This window comes from Paraphaeosphaeria sporulosa (genome assembly GCF_001642045.1).
Source record: "Paraphaeosphaeria sporulosa strain AP3s5-JAC2a unplaced genomic scaffold CC84scaffold_1, whole genome shotgun sequence".
NCBI lineage: Eukaryota > Fungi > Ascomycota > Dothideomycetes > Pleosporales > Didymosphaeriaceae > Paraphaeosphaeria > Paraphaeosphaeria sporulosa.
In genome coordinates this window covers 2,773,598-2,790,841 of record NW_017253360.1, presented here as the reverse complement: position 1 = coordinate 2,790,841, position 17,244 = coordinate 2,773,598, and the positions used below count along the sequence as shown (strand labels likewise).

The following is a 17,244-nucleotide window of genomic DNA, read 5'->3' as shown; positions in this document are numbered from 1 at the left end:
GACCAAACCGCTATGGCCCTCGAGCGTCTGCAGGCACGCACTCCAGCTGTCACTCATAGCTGGCATAATTGCGATTCCTCTCGGCTCTTCGTGTCGAAATAGCTGCCTGATCAGACTTCCTGTTGGGCTGAACAGCAGCGCAGATGTGTATGTTTGAAGAGGGTAACTCTCTATAGCCTGTTTGTGATACATAACGAATCGCCGTGCGTCCTGAACAAGCTGAGTAAGACGATCTTGGTCCTGCATATCCTATTCATCTTAGCATCTACCCCGAATAGATATCCCGTTTTTAGATGCTGTACCTGCAATAGTAACCACAATTTTGTCATTGAGACTACACCTATTCCTAAGCTCTTGCACAAACTGAGCCCCTCGAGCCAGTAAAGATACTTCTCCCTTAAAAAGTTGTACACAGCTCTCATCTGGAAGTCAGCATTACTGCTTGCCGAAAACCTAGGTTTAGATTCGTGCAGATGGTCGATCCAGTAGATACACGGGTAGTGTGACGCTGCTAGTGGGTCTGGATGCGGTGGTTTAACGTTCTTAACAGCGCTTCCAAGCGCTTTTAAGCTGTACATGTCTCTGTGTAATATGCTAGACAGATGCGCTAGCGATGTCGAAAAGATAGCCCGATGAATCTCTTCCATACCGTTTGGAAAGACCTCGTTTGACGCCTTTACTAAGAGGAAGTCCTTTGCAGACTGATGCACAAAGTACACTGTGTCTTCGCGGACGGTCAGGAACGATCCACACAGGTCAATGATCTCCCGCATGTCATTGCTAACATCCTCAGGCTGCTCGATGAGTGCGACCAGTTCGTGAATAGTCACAGGTCGATACAAGACCGCGGTCGAAGCTAGTACGCAGCGACAGGTGTCGGCGTCGTCTGACTCGCTCATCTGCTGCATCATCCGCTTATATAAGTCGTCTAGCCCAGGAGGGAACACGGCTAACTTCTTTAGCACATGCCGATTCGCCGTCCTTCCAAGTTCTTGGCACACCAACGCCACCCAGAGGAAGGTGTCGTTTGCGTTTGTTGTTAAGTGCTGGAGCACAGCGTCTCGAACCTCTGCCTTATACTGCTTTTCTTGCGCCAGCTGATCTACCTTTCGCTGGATAAAGACGGCAACTGCAGCTGCAACTGACTCTGCGTTCAGCTCGAGGCTTAGTCTTACTTTATGCCCTGCCCGCTCTAGCTGCGCTTCGATGTTTGGCCAGTTGCGACTAGAAACAATCCATTTGACACAAGAAGACACCGATGACTGCTTTGCGACAAAGTCAAGCAGCATGGGTAGATCAGTGACGCACTCATCTAGCGCGTCGATGACTAGGTATGTCGGGCGCAGGCTCGGGTCTCGCAGCACGTCGACGAATATCTCTGTCAAGGCTACCCAGGCATTCGCATCTTCGAACAAGCTTCTGCCCGCGTAGTCGTGCTTCTTGCGGACGTGCGATACCAGCGACGGCTGCTGGACTAGGAGCATATACAATAGCCCTCGTAGCGCAGCGGTAGCGCTGTTGATACGCGAGTCGGTCGCTTGGCAGAAGAAGTGTGAGACCGTGACATGGTTTGGTGCCTTGTGCAGTTCGTTGATGATGCCGCACAGCAGCATCGTCTTGCCTTTACCAGGATCTCCTTTTACCCATAGTAGTCGGCTGTGCGTGTCCTGTTGCCATTGTTGGAATGTAGTATTGTCGAGGACCCAGCGGTACGAGTTTGCTAGCAGTCCGCCTTTGGTCTCCTCGATACGCTTCTTATCCTTAAGAGGGTCGGTAGCAAATAAGTCCCGAAGACACTCTACTTGCTCACGGATCTTGTCATGAAGCCGTCTGAATGCTTCCTCTCCGCCTTCACCATATATAGGCGCAATGTCTACATCGAAGATGCCTGACAACGAGTATGCCGCATCCTCTTTGAGCTTTGTGTGCCGGTTCTGTCTCCATCGGAACCGCTCTTCGACGCTAAATTGAGAGAGGGGCGCCCCCTCGAGCGCTTCATATGGAATGGCTGTGACTTCGTGGATCTCAGACTTTAGCGATATCTTATCACCAAGTTTGCACCATTCACGCGAGAAGAACTCGACCACGCTGGGCGCGAGAAGCTCCTGGAGCGTCCAGCCTCGGGTGAACCATCTACTCCGCTGAAGCTTACATTCACAGGCTTGCGGGCTACAGACATCTGATAAAGTGAAGAATCGTCGAATCGTGCTAGGATACCAGCGGAGTATAGGTTGGACGACTAGGAATATCCAGATCCAAGTAAACCATCGGCTTATCTGCAAGTCGGATTGGTGCACGTTGGGCTCGGGGTTGGTGTTCAAAGTTTGGCTCGATACATCCGACAGATAGACATAACATCGAGCCGAGTTGCGGTACCAGCGAAACATAGAGTCAATGGCCAGTGAGAGCTCAGCCTGGTTCTCTTTGTTGATGCAGCAGGTATCAATCCAGAAGTATTCCAGTCCATCTCTTGAAGCTTGTTCTCCGCAGAAGCGAATCTTCTTGTAGCCAGGCTTGTCCTTGCCACCGTTATTGACAATGTCCGTAAAGGTCACTTCCTCTTCATCCGCACCCCAGGTGTGAGAAAGTATCGCGTAAGGAGGCAGTTCGTTATCATCGAAGCTGGTGATGGCGAGGTCTCCATTTTCGCCGTACTTGAGGAGATGCATCGATCAGTGCGGGTACAAGGCAAGCGCATGCGATACGAACGAGACGGGAGGCTTGATGCGGCAACCTGGTCGGCAGAGTGCGACAGCTGGCTTTCTCTTTAGGTAAGCATGTAGACGGATGGTGGATAGCTATTATAGTACCAGGTTGATCAAAGGCGAACAGCAGTGCGCGACAGCGTGGGAGCTGGAGCTGCTTTGGTGACAGCGTCACATCAGGTCCTAAGCGGGGTACAGTAGGCATCGCAGAAGATTCAGAGTAGCATGTAAGCGGCGAGGCTGTAAGGCTGCTGCGTCAAAGACAGCATGATCTCAGCGGATGCGGCAGAGCCAACCCGCATGGCCTTAGCCAGCGTGCGATGGTAGGCGCGGTCAGCATGCGCCACAGCTATCTTTAGAAGTGTCCGCTGTGGTAGACAATAATATTTAAGCACACTAGGTACTGGAAGCTACCGCGTGCCAAGAGCGGCGATGGCCCCACGTCTATGCAGGTGAGTTTTGGCGATCTTGCTGTTCGCACGGAGAAACTGCCGGAAGGCACAATCCTCATATTAATTTAACCTTTAGAGCCTGCCATCTTAACCTTTAACATCTGCGCATTCTTCCTAGTTCGCCCTCGCGAACAAACAGGGGGATACTAGTAGATGGTTGGTAGAAGCCTTCCATAGAATAACTAATAGCACGCTTAACACCGTGCTTTACCTTATCGGAGTTTAATCTACTTGAAGAATAACAAGTACAGAATAATTTCCTTTAAGCTTGACTTAGTGCAGTCGTGCTGGCCTCACGCGGAAGGTCTGGAAGGAAAACTGTCCTGCCACACAAGGTGTCCCGCTACGCAGGGATGGACGTTAATTAATCAGACGAGCGGTTTCCATGCGACGTGCTCGGTGGTCATTGCTAACCAACTCGAACAATCACAGCCAGTCAGCCACAGATCCGCCAAGGAGATGACAAATGAATATTACAGCGAGCTGATTACGTAGCTGCCTTGCACTAACTCTATTTAGAAGTCGCCTTATTGGAAGTACCGCTGATCATGGTGATGGTGCATGATCCTGCTCGCTGCAACGCTGCTATGTAGCTGAAGTTATATGTTCGAACATACTGAGACTTTGAAGCCTAGCTAGACGAATTATCTCAATCTATTAAAGGACTATAGGCTTATTGGATGCAATTTGAGTAGTGCATGTTGTGATGCTCTGTAAGAAGCGAACATTTCAATCTGGTGAGAAGACAGGGACGCGGATGTAATTTATAGTACACGAAGTGTTTTCTATATACAACGACAGCTCCTGCATATAGTAGATACTAACTTCGACGTTATTGTACCTTTTACATAGATTTGTGGCTGCTTAAAGCTGAGGTACCTCGCTTAATTTTCCTCAGGGTGGATTTTTCCTAACTACGGGATAGACGTTACTAATTACATTATGAAGTACAATTAAAGCGCCCGTGCCTACCTTCATGTGATTCTACGCTGAATTAGTCTTAAGACTGCTCATCAAGATCACTGTTAAGTCTCCAAGTGGAGCCTTGCGAGATACACTCTATTCCTCCTCACTCACATCACTCTCCTTGCTCTGTTCATTTTCCTTGTCCGAGGGTGGTTCAAAGTCCGGACACGGGTAAGCGTCTTCATCTTCGCCATCCACCTGTTGCTCTTCTTCCTCAGTCACCGGTATTGATTCCTCGGCAGCTACCGCAGTGCTGTTACTCTTGCTGCTTGAGCTCCTGAGGGAAGTCTTTCGGGAAGAGATGGGACCTTCAGATCCCTTGAATGACTTGCGCTTCAGCGAAGATGGCAAGGCGGTCGTAGAATCATTAGGATCCGTTGCTTCTCCTATATCCTCGAATTCCTGCGTTTTCTGCTTCTTGTTGCTCTTCTTCTCAGTAGAGCTGGGTGACGGTCTTTTCTTGCTGGTCTTTTTGGCCTCTGAATACCTATCGTATCTCTCCCTAGCCTTCCTGTACCTGCCCTTTGCCTCGTCGTCTGCCTCCAATGCACGTACGTAGTCATCCACGTTCGCTGACGCGCTTCCTGGTGTTCCAATCAGGCCACGGAGTCTGACACTTCGTCTTCTGGCTAGCTCCTTGACTTGATCAAAATTGAGTTTGCCCTTGTAGTTTGGGAGCCCTTTCTTTGGCATTGTCGTGTAAAGGAAACCCTTAATGCCGCCATCGAGGGCATCGTCAGCGGCCCCATCCTCAGCATCTGTATCCGCATCTGCATCCGCATCTGCATCCGCATCCGTATTGCCATCGCCATCATGATCATCCTCGAACTTCGTGACTATATCCCCTTTCTTTTTGAGTCCCCTCAAGAAGCCTTCCGGCTTGGTGTGTCGAGCCAACAGTTTAAGTTCTGGGATAGTGCATGTTTTATAATCCTCCTTCTTTTTGATCCTGGGTATGCTGGCCTGGTTGTCGGTTTTACCGGCGCTGGCGCTGCTGCTCTTCTTGGTCTTGTTTTGAGCCTTATCCTTCTTAGCCCTGGGCTGGGTCACCGGTATAGGTGCCTTTCCGCCATTCGCCGAAGTCCAAATATTCTTCATTTGCTCCTCGCTCAATCCGTTAGCATGCATGAAGTACTTGCCACGCAGCTCTGGCTTTTTTGGGGCTTCGCCATTGTCGTAGTCATCCTTGTGAGCTAGATATTCGCTTCTTTGCACCTTGTTAGATTCTTCCTGTGTGGCAGAAGATCGGGCCAACTTACCTTATAGATTCAATGGTGCGTCCTGTGTGCACCACATCCCACTCCTCAGGTGAAGAAAGATAGAAATCACCTATGAAGTAGTTGTTGAAGTGGTAAGCCAGTTCTCTGATGGAAACTTTGGGTTTGTCTTTGAACTGTTGGGCGATAAAATCAGCTTCGCTTTGCGACCATGTGAAATCTCGACATATACTCCTGATGTTTTCCTGGTGAGCTGCATTGAGCTTCTTGATGGCGTACTTATCGTTCCAATCATTTGGGGCGCCATTTTTATTGTGCCAGGTGACTAGCTGTCGCTTGGGTTCTTTGTCGTTCTTGCTCTTGGCCCTCATATCGACCAATTTGAGGAATAAATGCTTCTCTTGGTCAATTTGAGTTCCGTCAGCATTGTTTATGAATCGGCCCCCTGACTTGAACTTGATCCCGCGATCCTCGTAGATAGGTGGCACTGCTTGGGCATTGCTACTCCGCGCTGGAGGCTGCTCCCGGAAATCTGGTAGTGGATCAATCACTTTGTTGTAGTTTCCCCCTTGGGAGTCTCTACGCCAATCCTCCCACCCGCCTGCCTTGATTATCTCTAACGCTTCGGCTTGTTCATAGTTCTCATCGTCATTCCCATTTGCATCCACGTCATCTTCGGCGTTATCCTCGTCCTTCTTGACGTCCTTCTCTTCTCCTTCTTGTTTGCCATCATCGCTGCTTGCCTTCTTTTCATTGTCGTCTTGCTTCTTTTCGCCATTAAGATAGACTCGCCTGATAGTGCAAGGCTTTTCTCCAAAGTTCCATGGGTTAAATCTCGTTGACAATGGAATTGGGGGAGGCTTAACACCATCCGCATTTCTAGAAGAACCATCGCTCGGCGAGGCGTCATCATCGGCAGCAAGTTTGCTCTCACTTTCGTCCCCATCAACGGAGGCGTCATCAGTTGCGTGAGCCGCTTCGACCTCTCCCTCAGGCTCCGTGCGTGCATTACTGATAGAGGCGAGCCGGTTTGACCTGCGTCGCTCTGGTGACGGAGCACCGGTAACTGACCCGCTTTTGCGACGAGCAGGGCTAGATGGAGTGGATGATGACATCTTTAATTTTGTCTTCCTGATCAAGGAGTGATAGTTGTCAAGAGTGTTCACAGTTTGTAGAGTTTTGATTCAGAATGAGAAGGTGTTAAAAAGGACATGACGAAACGGAATATTCATATATGCAAGAACGCGGAAGCTGTAGGACGTGAGGGACGGAGGGACGGATGGAATAGGCTTTGTCGGTGCTTGCTGGTCTTTGCTGGAACAAAGCTTGCCGTAGCATGGACGCCATGCGTGTCAACGAGTGGACGAGCTGGCAGATGCAAACAAAGCAAGAAAATCAACCGCAATAAAGAATCTGTATCTAAGCGATATAGTATCGGATCTGACAACGCAATGTTCGTACAATAGTCTCTCGACACCCCTGGGGGAGAACCAGCGCGACGAAGATGCGATCAAGATTACCGCAGCGTGCTTCTTTACTACCTCAGGGCACTTGAGATGAGGCAGTTTAGTGTGCAGGCTCTCAAGTAAGGACCTCGATTTTTTCCAGCACTGACCATTGGCTGCTTAGTGGATTGGGAGGCACGTGGAACGCTTTGTTACGCCTTTCGGCCACAGGAAGAAGAACACCTCCAACCGAACAACAGATAATATTTTTAGACATCTTGTCCCATTGCCCGGCTGTGGTGGCTAACGCCGTGTGAGTTCTATTGTCGAAGAACTCGCGTATCTTTCTTTGTACGAGATGAGCCATCGCACTACCTGACTGCCCTTGTGATTGTTGTGTTTTGACGATTTTGTATTCCCACACATATTCCCAGAAATTAAAGACTGAAATAGGTAAGAGTACCGCAGGGAGCGTTGTAGCCTTGGGAAGTATGAACACGAATATAATGCCACAATGGCTAAGTTAACTTTGTTTCTACCTAAACAATGCTCCCTTATGAGACTGAGCTAAGATACTCGACTCTACTTATAGCCAGGATAAGGAGATGACACGAAATCGTTGAGACGTAAAGATGTGCAGATATGGGAGGGAAAATCCACAGCCCACGCGCGCGGCTTTGGCTGCGTTGGGCGGGGCGAATCCCGCGATGTCTAGATAAGTTTGGATGAGAGTGCGAGTTTGATGGGTAAGAGTAAGTATAAAGATAGGGGAGACAAGGGGCTCGAAGAACCACCCCCGTATCACCGGAATACTTATGATGATCAGTTAATGGGCTGGAGAGGCTAATTAGTGATGCTGCGATATTGTTCACGTCAGACCAGATCAAGCGGAAAGATAAATTCAACTTTGCATCATGACAGAGTGTGTATTAACTTTTAAGTATCTTGTACCGGTAACTAGGCCCGCCGCTCTGGCGTCTACGTATTAACACAAGGAAGGAACGAAGTGGAACACTATGTAAAGAAAAGTGTGTTGAAAGATCGTTATTGCCCCATTAATATGCCGGAATATGCTTAGACAAACTTAGCGCGCGTCGTCGTTGAGTTCGTGAAAAAGACTGCATGGTTTTTTGTCTTGTTATCGTGCTGGTGCTTGTGGATGTTGCCAGTGTGGTGCCACACGAAGCTTGGTTGCCAGAGAGCGAGCGGTCCAGCTACGAGCGTCGCGTTACCGCTTGAAACATCGTCGGACAAGTCGCGTCTTTGGACTGCAGCAGTGGTCGTCGAGCTGCTGCTGCTGCTGCCAAAGTAGGCACAGTTGAGGCTGTATGTGGACGTTGCGTCGCTGAAGGATTCAAGGACAACAGCAGTGATCGCCTTGAGGTTCAATGCACTGGTCTTCGCAGTGAAGTCAGAGAGCGGGATGCTCAGGAGAACTGGGCTGCCGGTCATAGCTCCGTAAGCGCTGCTGGACAGGCTGCTACGCTGACCGCTGCTCTGCAGCTGGATGTTGAAAGATGCACCCGCCTTTGCCGACACATTGAGAGTGAGAGCACTGTTCGAGGAAACGTCGAGGTTGCTCAGCAGCGAGTACCAGTAAGATCCTGATGCGGCGGGCTTCAGAGCCAGCGCACCGTTGGCGAGAACAGGCGTAGTGCTCATCGTTCCGTCATCACTCTGAGCACCACCGTTCGCGTTGCGGTTCGCGACACCAGTACCACTGCAGTAGTTGAGCCATGCATTGGTTGGGCAAGCGCACGTCTGGGGAACAGTCGCGGCAGCCATTTGCACCAAACTCACACACCCGACCTTGACGTTGGCGTTTGTAGGATTGAAACCAGCTAGTGCGACGCTGTCGAGCCTGCTGGCATTGATGCCAGGGAAGGCAGAGAATGGTATCTTGGCAACCTTATACGTTGTGTTGCCGGCGAAGGTGACGTAGTTGGTGATCGGGACCGATGCCGGTGAAGAGACAGTGGTGCACTGAGAATCCGTCTTCCAGCGCAAGGCGAGGTCGAAAGTGGTACCTGCAGCTGCAGCGACTGAGATCTGCAGGCCGGTGGCATTGTTCTGGGTAGAATCGTAGCATGCATTGGCGCCAAACTGGGAGTACCAGTAGGCATCTGCCTTGCTTCCGAGGCTGAGCGAGCCGTCACTGTCGACAGTGTAGGAGGCCAAACTAGATTCATCGGTCACTAGACCACTGAGCGAGTTCGTGCGCGGCACCGCAGAGGTGAACGTGCAAGAATCGACCTCAGTTCCCTCGCAAAGCGCGCATCCCTTGGTGTTGGAGTTTCCTACGAAGGACACCGAGTGGATGCGGTAGGTGGCGCCTGCGACGCTGAAGCCGGACATTGTGAACGCCTGCAGGTAGGCCCGGTTGAGGGTGCTGGAGAATTGCGCGAAGGGAAGAATCACTTCGGTGACGGCAGTGTTGAAGGTGACAGGAACGTAGTCAGTGACGACGTTGGTGTTGCAGCTGTTGCCACCATGCTTGAGACCGACGTTGGCAGTGGCTCCCTGTGGGCCTGAGAGCCTAAGTCTGACAGCGTTGTAGGTGCTGTTAACAGTTGCGCAAGTGCCGGACGCTGAGAGAAGCGAGTAGAAGTATGAGCTCGAATCGCGAGGGGCGAGGTTAATGTAGCCACTCTCAGTCTGGTTGTAAGAGCTCATCGTGTTGTCGTCTGAGAAAGGAGTGCCGAGAGCGCTAGTTTGCGTGGTGAATTCGCTCAGGTCGCAGAAGTTCAATACCACAAGACCAGGAGGAGTGCTGCAGGTTGAAGGCGTAGTAGTGTTGGTACCGTTGCCGAGCAGGGAGATCCATCGCAAAGTGAAATTACCAGCAGTAGAAGTGCTGATCGGGTTGAAGTTGCGCAGGGTGATCTGGCTGATGGAGCTATTGTCGAGACCAGCGAACTTCGAGAGAGGAATGGTGATGTTCGAGAAGCTGTTCTGACTCAAGGTTGCGTATGTAGCTGTGTTGACAGTGGAATTTTTGTTGCCAGTGCCAGAGGTCACGACAACATCAAAGGAGCCACCAGCGGGGCCACGGACATTGAGCGAAACATCAGTGTAGCCCTGGGCATTCAGGTTATTTCCGTTGACAGCAGTTCGGCTGTAAATGTAGGAGTTTGCGTTGGCGGGCAACAACTGCATCTTACCCAGCTCCGAGAGCTTGGCGAACTTCATGGTACCGTCATCATCAGTCTTCCCGAAGATGTTGTTGATACCAGTGATCCATCGATCGACATTCTGGAAGGAGTCGATTGAAAGGCCTGGGGTCTTGTCCTCTCCGGGCGCTGTTACACATCGCTTCTGGATCTTGATGTTGTCAATGTAGATGGGGACCTGGGTTGGTGCAATGTTCACGAGGCGAACGCCACGCACATTGTTGAAGTTCTCTCCGGCAAAGTCCTTCAGAGGAATCGTGACGGTTTGGTTCTTCCCGTCAGCAGCAGCGTAATCGCGGATGTCGAGGAACGTAGTGCTCGCCCTCTCGTTGTTGCAGCCGGAATCGTAAGATACAAGCTGCACGGAGAAAGTGGTACCCTTAGGAATGACGGTGTCAAAGAACAGGTGAGTGTAAATCGTAGCATCGAAGCAAAAACGCGAGACCTCAGTGTAATACGAGTTGACGCTTGAAGTTGAGGTCAGCTGCAGAGTGCCATTCACCCGGTTGGTGCCCAGACCCGTTTCGAGAGTCTTCAAAAGGAGCAGGTTGACGCCGTTGTCATAGAAGTAGTTCTCAAGGAAGTCGTCGACCGCAACATCCCAAGCCACGCATTGTGTCATGGGTTGGACGGTGAAGTCAGGGCAAGTAGAAGCGGTAGAAGCGCCAGTGCCGACAGAGAAAGTGAGCGTGTATTCTCCCTTGGCGGTGTTACGCAGGACAACAGCGTTGGTGAAAGTATCGTACGAGACTTGCTGGCAGGCCGAGAGCGTACCGCTCGCGGACTGCAAGGTGTATGTCTTCGGGACCTGCAGCGTGAGTCCTTCCACGCGACCTTCCAAGTGGACGTTCATTGTGACCGAGGTGGTAGTTGCGGTCTTGATGGTGACAACAGTACGGTCGCGGACGGTCCACCAGTTAGCGATACCGGTTTGGTTGAAGTACACACCAAAAGGCCGCACAGCATCATGCAGAGCACGTTGAATCTGGATCTTGTCCAACACAGCGTCGGAGGGATGAAGCAGGATGTTGTAGTGACCTCCATAACGTGCCATGTTCTTGATATCGTTGACTTGCTTCCTAAAGTCTGAACCAGGGAAATCGGCGCTGCTCATGTTGCCATCACCATCGGACCACTGGAGAGGAAACTCGAAGTACGGAAGCTCTTGGAATGACTCGCGGTTGTGCGTGACCTGGAACGGGAGATGACTGAGGTGAGAGTTACCCGAGCATGAGGAACCGCCAATGAATCCGTTGGAAGCGCAGTGGTTGGCCTGATACTTGTTCCATGCAAGGTTACCCGGACGGTAGGTGGTCAGGTTGTAGTTCGTTCCGAAGATGTCGTTCATGACGTGGCGAATAAGGTAACCGCTCGCACGTACTTCACCTGACGCAGTACCACCCTCGGTCCAGAAGGCGAGACCGCTGGTTCCTCCCTGTTCACAGTCCTCGCCGTTGGTAGGCGTCCCATCCGGAGTGGTGGAAGAACACTGGTGGATGTATGGGTAGTAGCCCGAGCTGGTTCCCTGAATGTAACGCTCCGCACCGGTACCGGAAGGAAAGTCCACAGCATTGGGAGAATGGCTGACAGAGTGGCTGCCGAAGTCGATGGTAGCGAAGCCATCGGCCGCAACTGGGAACCCAGAGATCTGGTAGATGTAGGGCACGCCGTATTGGAAGTAGGCCCTTTCGTAGGCGTCGGTGACGTACTTGGTGTGAAGGTTCAGATTGCCATAAGCACCCCGCTCCATGGCAGCAGCAGCCATACCTTGGCCGTGAGGGTAAGATACATAGGTATCAATGTCCCAGGTAGTGGTGAAGGCTAAGCCCTTGTTGTACGGCACCGTCCAGAGGCTGACATAGTGAGCAGCGGAAGTGTGGATGTTCTTGATGACGCGAGTTCCGATGTCATACCCGGGGTAGTAGTAGCCATCGTAGTTCTCGGAGTAACCACCGCTCTCGTCGAGTGCTCGGATGTAGAGGTATCCAATGTCCATACCAAAACTGTATACCATACCTTTGGCACCGGATGGCTGGTTCCTAACAAAGGCTGTATGTGTAGCTGAGGTGTCGGGGCTATCAACTCCATTGTTGCGCACAATCCAGTTGCCCAAAGCAATTGAGCCATTCGTAGGTGTGTAACCAACATTAACAAGACCCTTGGCAGTGTAGTTCTCGAAGATCGGCATGCTGATGTCGTAGTAGTTGGCGAAGTCAAATCCGCGTAGAGCTGAGGCACTGGCATCTGCAGCGTTGGAAAGCTGGAGGATGGACCTCTTGTAGGTGGTGTCAATCGTTGACGCAGATACACCTGCAAGCGCGCGAAGAGCGGTAGGGACCTGGTTCATGAAAATGAGGCTGCCACCATTGGTCACGAAGTTTGTGAGGGCAGTCACATCCGCGGTGGTCGGGCTGTAGGACACGCTTGGAGATGTGTAGATAAGGAGGGTCCTCGTCTGGGTAGTAATGTTGAGTGCTTCGCTGACCTTGACCTGTAGACCAACTGTCTTGAGCGACAGCACCAATGGAAGCCTAACCTCTGTTATTGAATGCACGTATTGCGCCGTTTTGGTGTTATCTTACCAATTAGGGTCCGACTTGTAGTTCGGCAGGAAGATGTTTACACCAGAATCCGGACCAGTGCCAAACCTCGACTTCGAAGGAACAGTGGCGCTGAGAGATGCATCTCCAAGACCTGGTGTCGCAACATTGGGCTGAGTGAAGGAGTAGATGTCAGGCGAGGTGATGGCCTGGCAAAGGCGAAGAATCGCAAAGAAGAAAAGGTAAACGAATGACTGCATTGTTGCGGCTCCTTTCAAGCGAGGGGAGGAGGTGGCATCGAGAAACTTCGTGGGCAACGGCTTTTTCTTAAGACCAACAGCAGTGCTACTGCCCGAATCGTTCGTGCTGAAGCTACGAAGGTACCTTGACACGCGAAACTTTTAGTGAGGAACCAAAATAAGACTTGTGGAGTGCGCCTCCGGCTGTTGAGCGGCGACTAGGAAGCTGCCCCCTTTCCCCTTTTTGGAATGCTTACAGTTCACGCGAAGCTGGGGCTGAACAGGGATCTACAGTCGGATTTAATGTGGCACGGAACGCTTCGTTGGTTTCGTATCGGACACAATACCTTCTCTTGCGTTATCAAAGATTCACGAGGACAACTGAGTGTCGCGAGAGCTTTGCGCTGATAAATGAGAGTCAATTCTTGAACGTGGACTTCGAGGAAGATGACGTGTCCTGGTGCGGAGATGGCAACAATGCGCTCCTACTAAATTACGAGTATACGGAAGTGATGTTTATCTAGCGGTGGCTACCATGCAAGCCACGCGAGCCAGACTGCTCTCGATAGGGGCAGGTCTGCCCATTCTTTTATCGATTGCGAACTAGATGGGGCGTGAGATGACCATAGCGCATAAGCTGTTACGTAGCTCACTCGGTACCTGGCGCAAGCTCTTCACTACTGCAGGGGTAGACGACTCCACGAGGCTGCGTTCGATTTGTGAACGGCCGAACATCGATCCGTTCAGTTTTTTCTATCGATGGCTGGCTAGTGCTAGCTGAGCCCAGCTCTGAAACGTCGGCGTGTAGTGGAGAAAACTTTTGAGTCAGCAATCGCTCTCGTACCGAGCCGACTTGGCGTTTGTGCCGACTTGACGGGAATAGGAGACTGACCAGCAATCCAGCACGCCATTTTGGGTGCATGAGTTTGGTGGACCCGAGTAAGCAATACATCGTTGATGAGCTAGAGCGATTTGCGATCTTGATCCGCTTAGCCGAAGCTTCGATTTCTTCCGTGTTCTCGTGGTGAAGTCTGTGGCGTTGCTGAAAGTGAGCGGCTGAGAATACCGGTGCACCAAAGAACAACACCGCATCCATCGCAGCACGCATCTGCGTGCAGCTGCATTGCTGCACACAATGGAGTTCAGCGTGATCTCCCGATGGCGTGTTATTGACACGCTTGACGCGCTAAAAATACCTCGTCTCTGGGCCTAATGGCCGGCAGCTCCCACATCGCACCCACTTAAAAACTCACCTAGTAACTGATGCAGATAAGCAGGTGAGGGTGTGTTTGCCTCTTCCTCCACATCCTCTCATAGGAAGACTCGTGTCGTATTCCAGCGATTTTCCACCAAACAGACAATGCGCTTGCGTTTTCCCAACGACACTGGCGTTGAACGTTATTGAAGAGTGTTGGCAGTCGACTGGTCAAGGTCTCGTTGCGTTCTGGGACGGCGAGCTCAAACTGCTTCAGTTCTTCCATCTCGTGAAAGCATAAGCCTGCGGACTTTTGAAGCGTCCACTGTGAGCAATCGTCAGTCTCTCAGAACCACGTGACCGTCACTCATAGTGTATCCTGCAGGTGGATGGCTACGGTGCCTCTGAGGAGTCGTTGGTGCCTCACCCTCTCTTGCGACAAGCAACGACCGAAGGAGTACGCGTAGAACAATCGGTGGTGAAAAGTTGTCCAAGGCAGACACATGATATTCAACGTCAGCGGGCTTGTCCCTTCCCCATAGCATGTGAAGAGAAACACTCGTGGAGCCGCATGTGAAAAGCTGGGGTGCGGTTCCCGCTAAACTATGATAAGACACGCACGTGAGCGGCTAAGCTGCAACCGGTAACTACCTCGGCGCAACACGATGATGTCGCAGGTCGTCGGACCTCATAAGAAAGCAATCTTCTTCGCCGAGGCAAGCAGTGCAGATCGCCTCTTAACTTCTAGCTCGCTGCTCTTTTATTCTTCACGACACATCTAACTCTCCGTAATGGCCAACCAAACAGGAAGCAACTCGTCCGGTATGTGAAGAGGCTGCGTGATCGAGATACTAGGTCTGCATGCTGACAGCGAGACAGCACAAGACCGCCTTGCACAGGTCGCGGATCATTTGGGCGGTGTGAAGCAGTCAGGCAGGGCCTCGCTGCTTCAGAAGAATCCCGATGATGTACGTTCAGCCACCGTCGTCCGGACGCAGCGTTTCTCCAAGGCTGTGCAGTGTCAGTGGCGATACGCCCGCTCCCCACTCACGCAAGCAGAGCTTCGCATACCCTCTACTACGTTGCATGTCAACTAACGGAACTCTTCAGATCGTCATCACCGCTGCACTCCGAACTCCAATTACCAAGGGAGGAAAAGGTGGCTTCAAAGACACGGCAGCAGCAGACCTCCTCCACGGCGCTTTCAAGGCGCTCATCCAACGCTCCGGCATCGACCCCGCCCTCGTCGAAGACATCGCCGTCGGCGCCGTGCTCGCTCCCGGCGGCGGCGCCACCGAATTCCGCGCAGCAGCCCTCGCCGCGGGCTTCCCCGTCACAACCTCGGTCAAGTCGCTGAACAGACAGTGCTCCAGCGGTCTACAAGCATGCGTGGACATTGCAAACGCAATCAAGAGCGGTATGATCGAGGTCGGGATCGGTGCAGGCGCCGAGAGCATGAGCCAGCAGTATGGCCCGGGGGCGGTCACCGAGTTCAGCGAGCTGCTCGAAAATCACAAATCAGCTGCTGAATGCAAGGTGCCCATGGGCGTGCTGAGCGAGAAGATGGCCAAGGCGAAGGGCATTGCCCGCGCGGACCAGGACAAGTTTGCCGCGGCGTCTTTCCAGAAGGCGATCGAGGCGCAGAAGAAGGGACTCTTTGACGAGGAGATTGCCCCGCTGACCGTCAAGTGGACCGACCCGAAGACGGACGAGGAGAAGACGATTACGGTCAGCAAGGATGACGGCGTGCGAGAGGGCATCACCGCGGAGAGCCTGGGTAAGATCAAGCCCGCCTTCTCGAAGGACGGGTCCATCCACGCGGGCAATGCTTCGCAGATCTCAGACGGCGCGGCAGCTGTGCTGCTCATGAAGCGCAGCACCGCGCAGCGCCTCGGCCAGAAGATCATCGGCAAGTTCGTGCAGGCCTCTGTCGTTGGCGTGCCCCCGCTACTCATGGGCATCGGTCCCGCCGCCGCCATCCCCGTCGTGCTCCAGAAGACCGGGCTGAACAAGGACGAGGTCGATATCTACGAGATCAACGAGGCTTTTGCGAGCCAGTGCTTGTATTGCATCAACGACCTCGGTTTGGACCAGGCCAAGATTAATCCCAAGGGTGGAGCCATTGCTTTTGGTCATCCTCTTGGCGTCACTGGTGCGAGGCAGGTTAGCACGCTGCTGACGGAGCTGAGGCGGACTGGCAAGCAGATTGGAGTCACCAGTATGTGCATAGGAACTGGCATGGGCATGGCCGCTGTGTGGGTCGCAGAGTAAACTTCATATCGGTACAACATCTTGTGTGATTGCAAAACTGATCTCAATCTACCAAATTTCCTTGAATTGTTCCGGAAGGATCTTGACATGCCGTCGCTCCGCCCTTTTGTGCCAGCGCGCTGGACCTCACACCACGGCTACCCACGTCGAATCCGCGGCTCCGGGAGGGAGATTAAGACCCGCTCTAGATGCGCTAGCAGCCCTTGTGAATAGCGTTAAGCGTGCGAGCCGGACCAGCAGCTAGGTGGCCATCGGAGCTAATGCGTTTCCGCGGCGGCAGCCCCGAGTGGGAACTTTTACACGGGCCACGCGTCTTTGCCCGTCCAGCTTGTCGGTGCAAGACATGGCTGGGCTCTGGAACTTTTGAACACGGTCGAAACGTTAGTAGCGCATTCTGAAAGCGTGAGAGGGATACTGGCCATTTTGGTATCGTCGTGGTCGAGCAGTCCGTGCAGAGATGGAAACGTTCGCGATTCAATCGCGCTAGAGTCCGAGTAAGCCAAACTGATTTTTTTTTCTTTCTCTTGATTCACTGCTAGAATTGAAGCTTTGAGGGTAGGGTTGAGAGAAGAGTTCGTGGTATAACTCAACGCTTGCTACGTCAGCTGGTCGTGTATCAGAGCAATGTCATTGCGATTGCGGTATTGACAAATACACCACATCGCACCAGTCAACGTAGAAGGTGGATTCACGCGCTATGATCTTGGTGCTATCAAGAAACTCTCAAGCCAAAGTACAAGAAGCAACCTATCATGACGAAACCATTTCGAATCTGCGAAGAAGTCGCCGAACTTTGCTTGAATGTCTCATGAACAACAATTGCGCAACCCGTTTTGTGTCAATTGGAGTCTCCATGTGACGCCGATTACCCTTGTCCGTCAGCGGTACAACACATGTACCCATCCGAATACTTTTTCAATCAGAGCATGCATGATGCCGCTAGAGAGACGTGTGTCAGAGGTCGATCAGCAACAACCTACACTGAGACAGTAAGACCATGAACTGTCGTCCTCCGAGGATAACACTTGAAGCCTACAGCACGTT

At 52.0% G+C, this 17,244-nt stretch overlaps 4 protein-coding genes across 4 annotated transcripts in view; 1 reads left to right on the top strand and 3 right to left on the bottom strand.

The window, feature by feature from the left end:
- CC84DRAFT_1182897 (HET-domain-containing protein) overlaps positions 1 to 2,669 on the bottom strand; it is a gene marked incomplete at both ends in the record, with an annotated part of 4,406 nt that extends 1,737 nt beyond the window's left edge. The window contains 3 exons of the mRNA XM_018180651.1: positions 4 to 233; positions 494 to 2,141; positions 2,298 to 2,669. Of these exons, the coding sequence (XP_018042511.1) occupies positions 4 to 233; positions 494 to 2,141; positions 2,298 to 2,669 (2,250 nt within the window). The remainder of the gene's footprint in view (positions 1 to 3; positions 234 to 493; positions 2,142 to 2,297) is intronic.
- A 2,492-nt stretch (positions 2,670 to 5,161) lies between these two features.
- On the bottom strand, positions 5,162 to 6,688 carry CC84DRAFT_69396 (uncharacterized protein). Its single transcript, XM_018187092.1, has one exon. It carries the CDS (start codon positions 6,453 to 6,455, stop codon positions 5,379 to 5,381), a length of 1,077 nt encoding a protein of 358 aa, XP_018042510.1. The 5' UTR covers positions 6,456 to 6,688; the 3' UTR covers positions 5,162 to 5,378.
- A 1,171-nt stretch (positions 6,689 to 7,859) lies between these two features.
- On the bottom strand, positions 7,860 to 12,755 carry CC84DRAFT_1170930 (uncharacterized protein; the record flags this gene model as incomplete). The annotated part of the gene is made up of 2 exons (XM_018179882.1): positions 7,860 to 12,486; positions 12,538 to 12,755. The coding sequence occupies 2 exons, from the start codon at positions 12,753 to 12,755 to the stop codon at positions 7,860 to 7,862; spliced, it is 4,845 nt and encodes a 1,614-aa protein (XP_018042509.1).
- A 1,857-nt stretch (positions 12,756 to 14,612) lies between these two features.
- Positions 14,613 to 16,572, top strand: CC84DRAFT_1159504 (putative 3-ketoacyl-CoA thiolase). Its single transcript, XM_018177251.1, has one exon. It carries the CDS (start codon positions 14,893 to 14,895, stop codon positions 16,198 to 16,200), a length of 1,308 nt encoding a protein of 435 aa, XP_018042508.1. The 5' UTR covers positions 14,613 to 14,892; the 3' UTR covers positions 16,201 to 16,572.
- Positions 16,573 to 17,244: the final 672 nt, after the last annotated feature.

Bases quoted from the DNA above. Each gene is read 5' to 3' on its own strand.
- CC84DRAFT_69396 (XM_018187092.1), bottom strand. From the start codon at position 6,455: ATGTCATCATCCACTCCATCTAGCCCTGCTCGTCGCAAAAGCGGGTCA.
- CC84DRAFT_1159504 (XM_018177251.1), top strand. From the start codon at position 14,893: ATGATGTACGTTCAGCCACCGTCGTCCGGACGCAGCGTTTCTCCAAGG.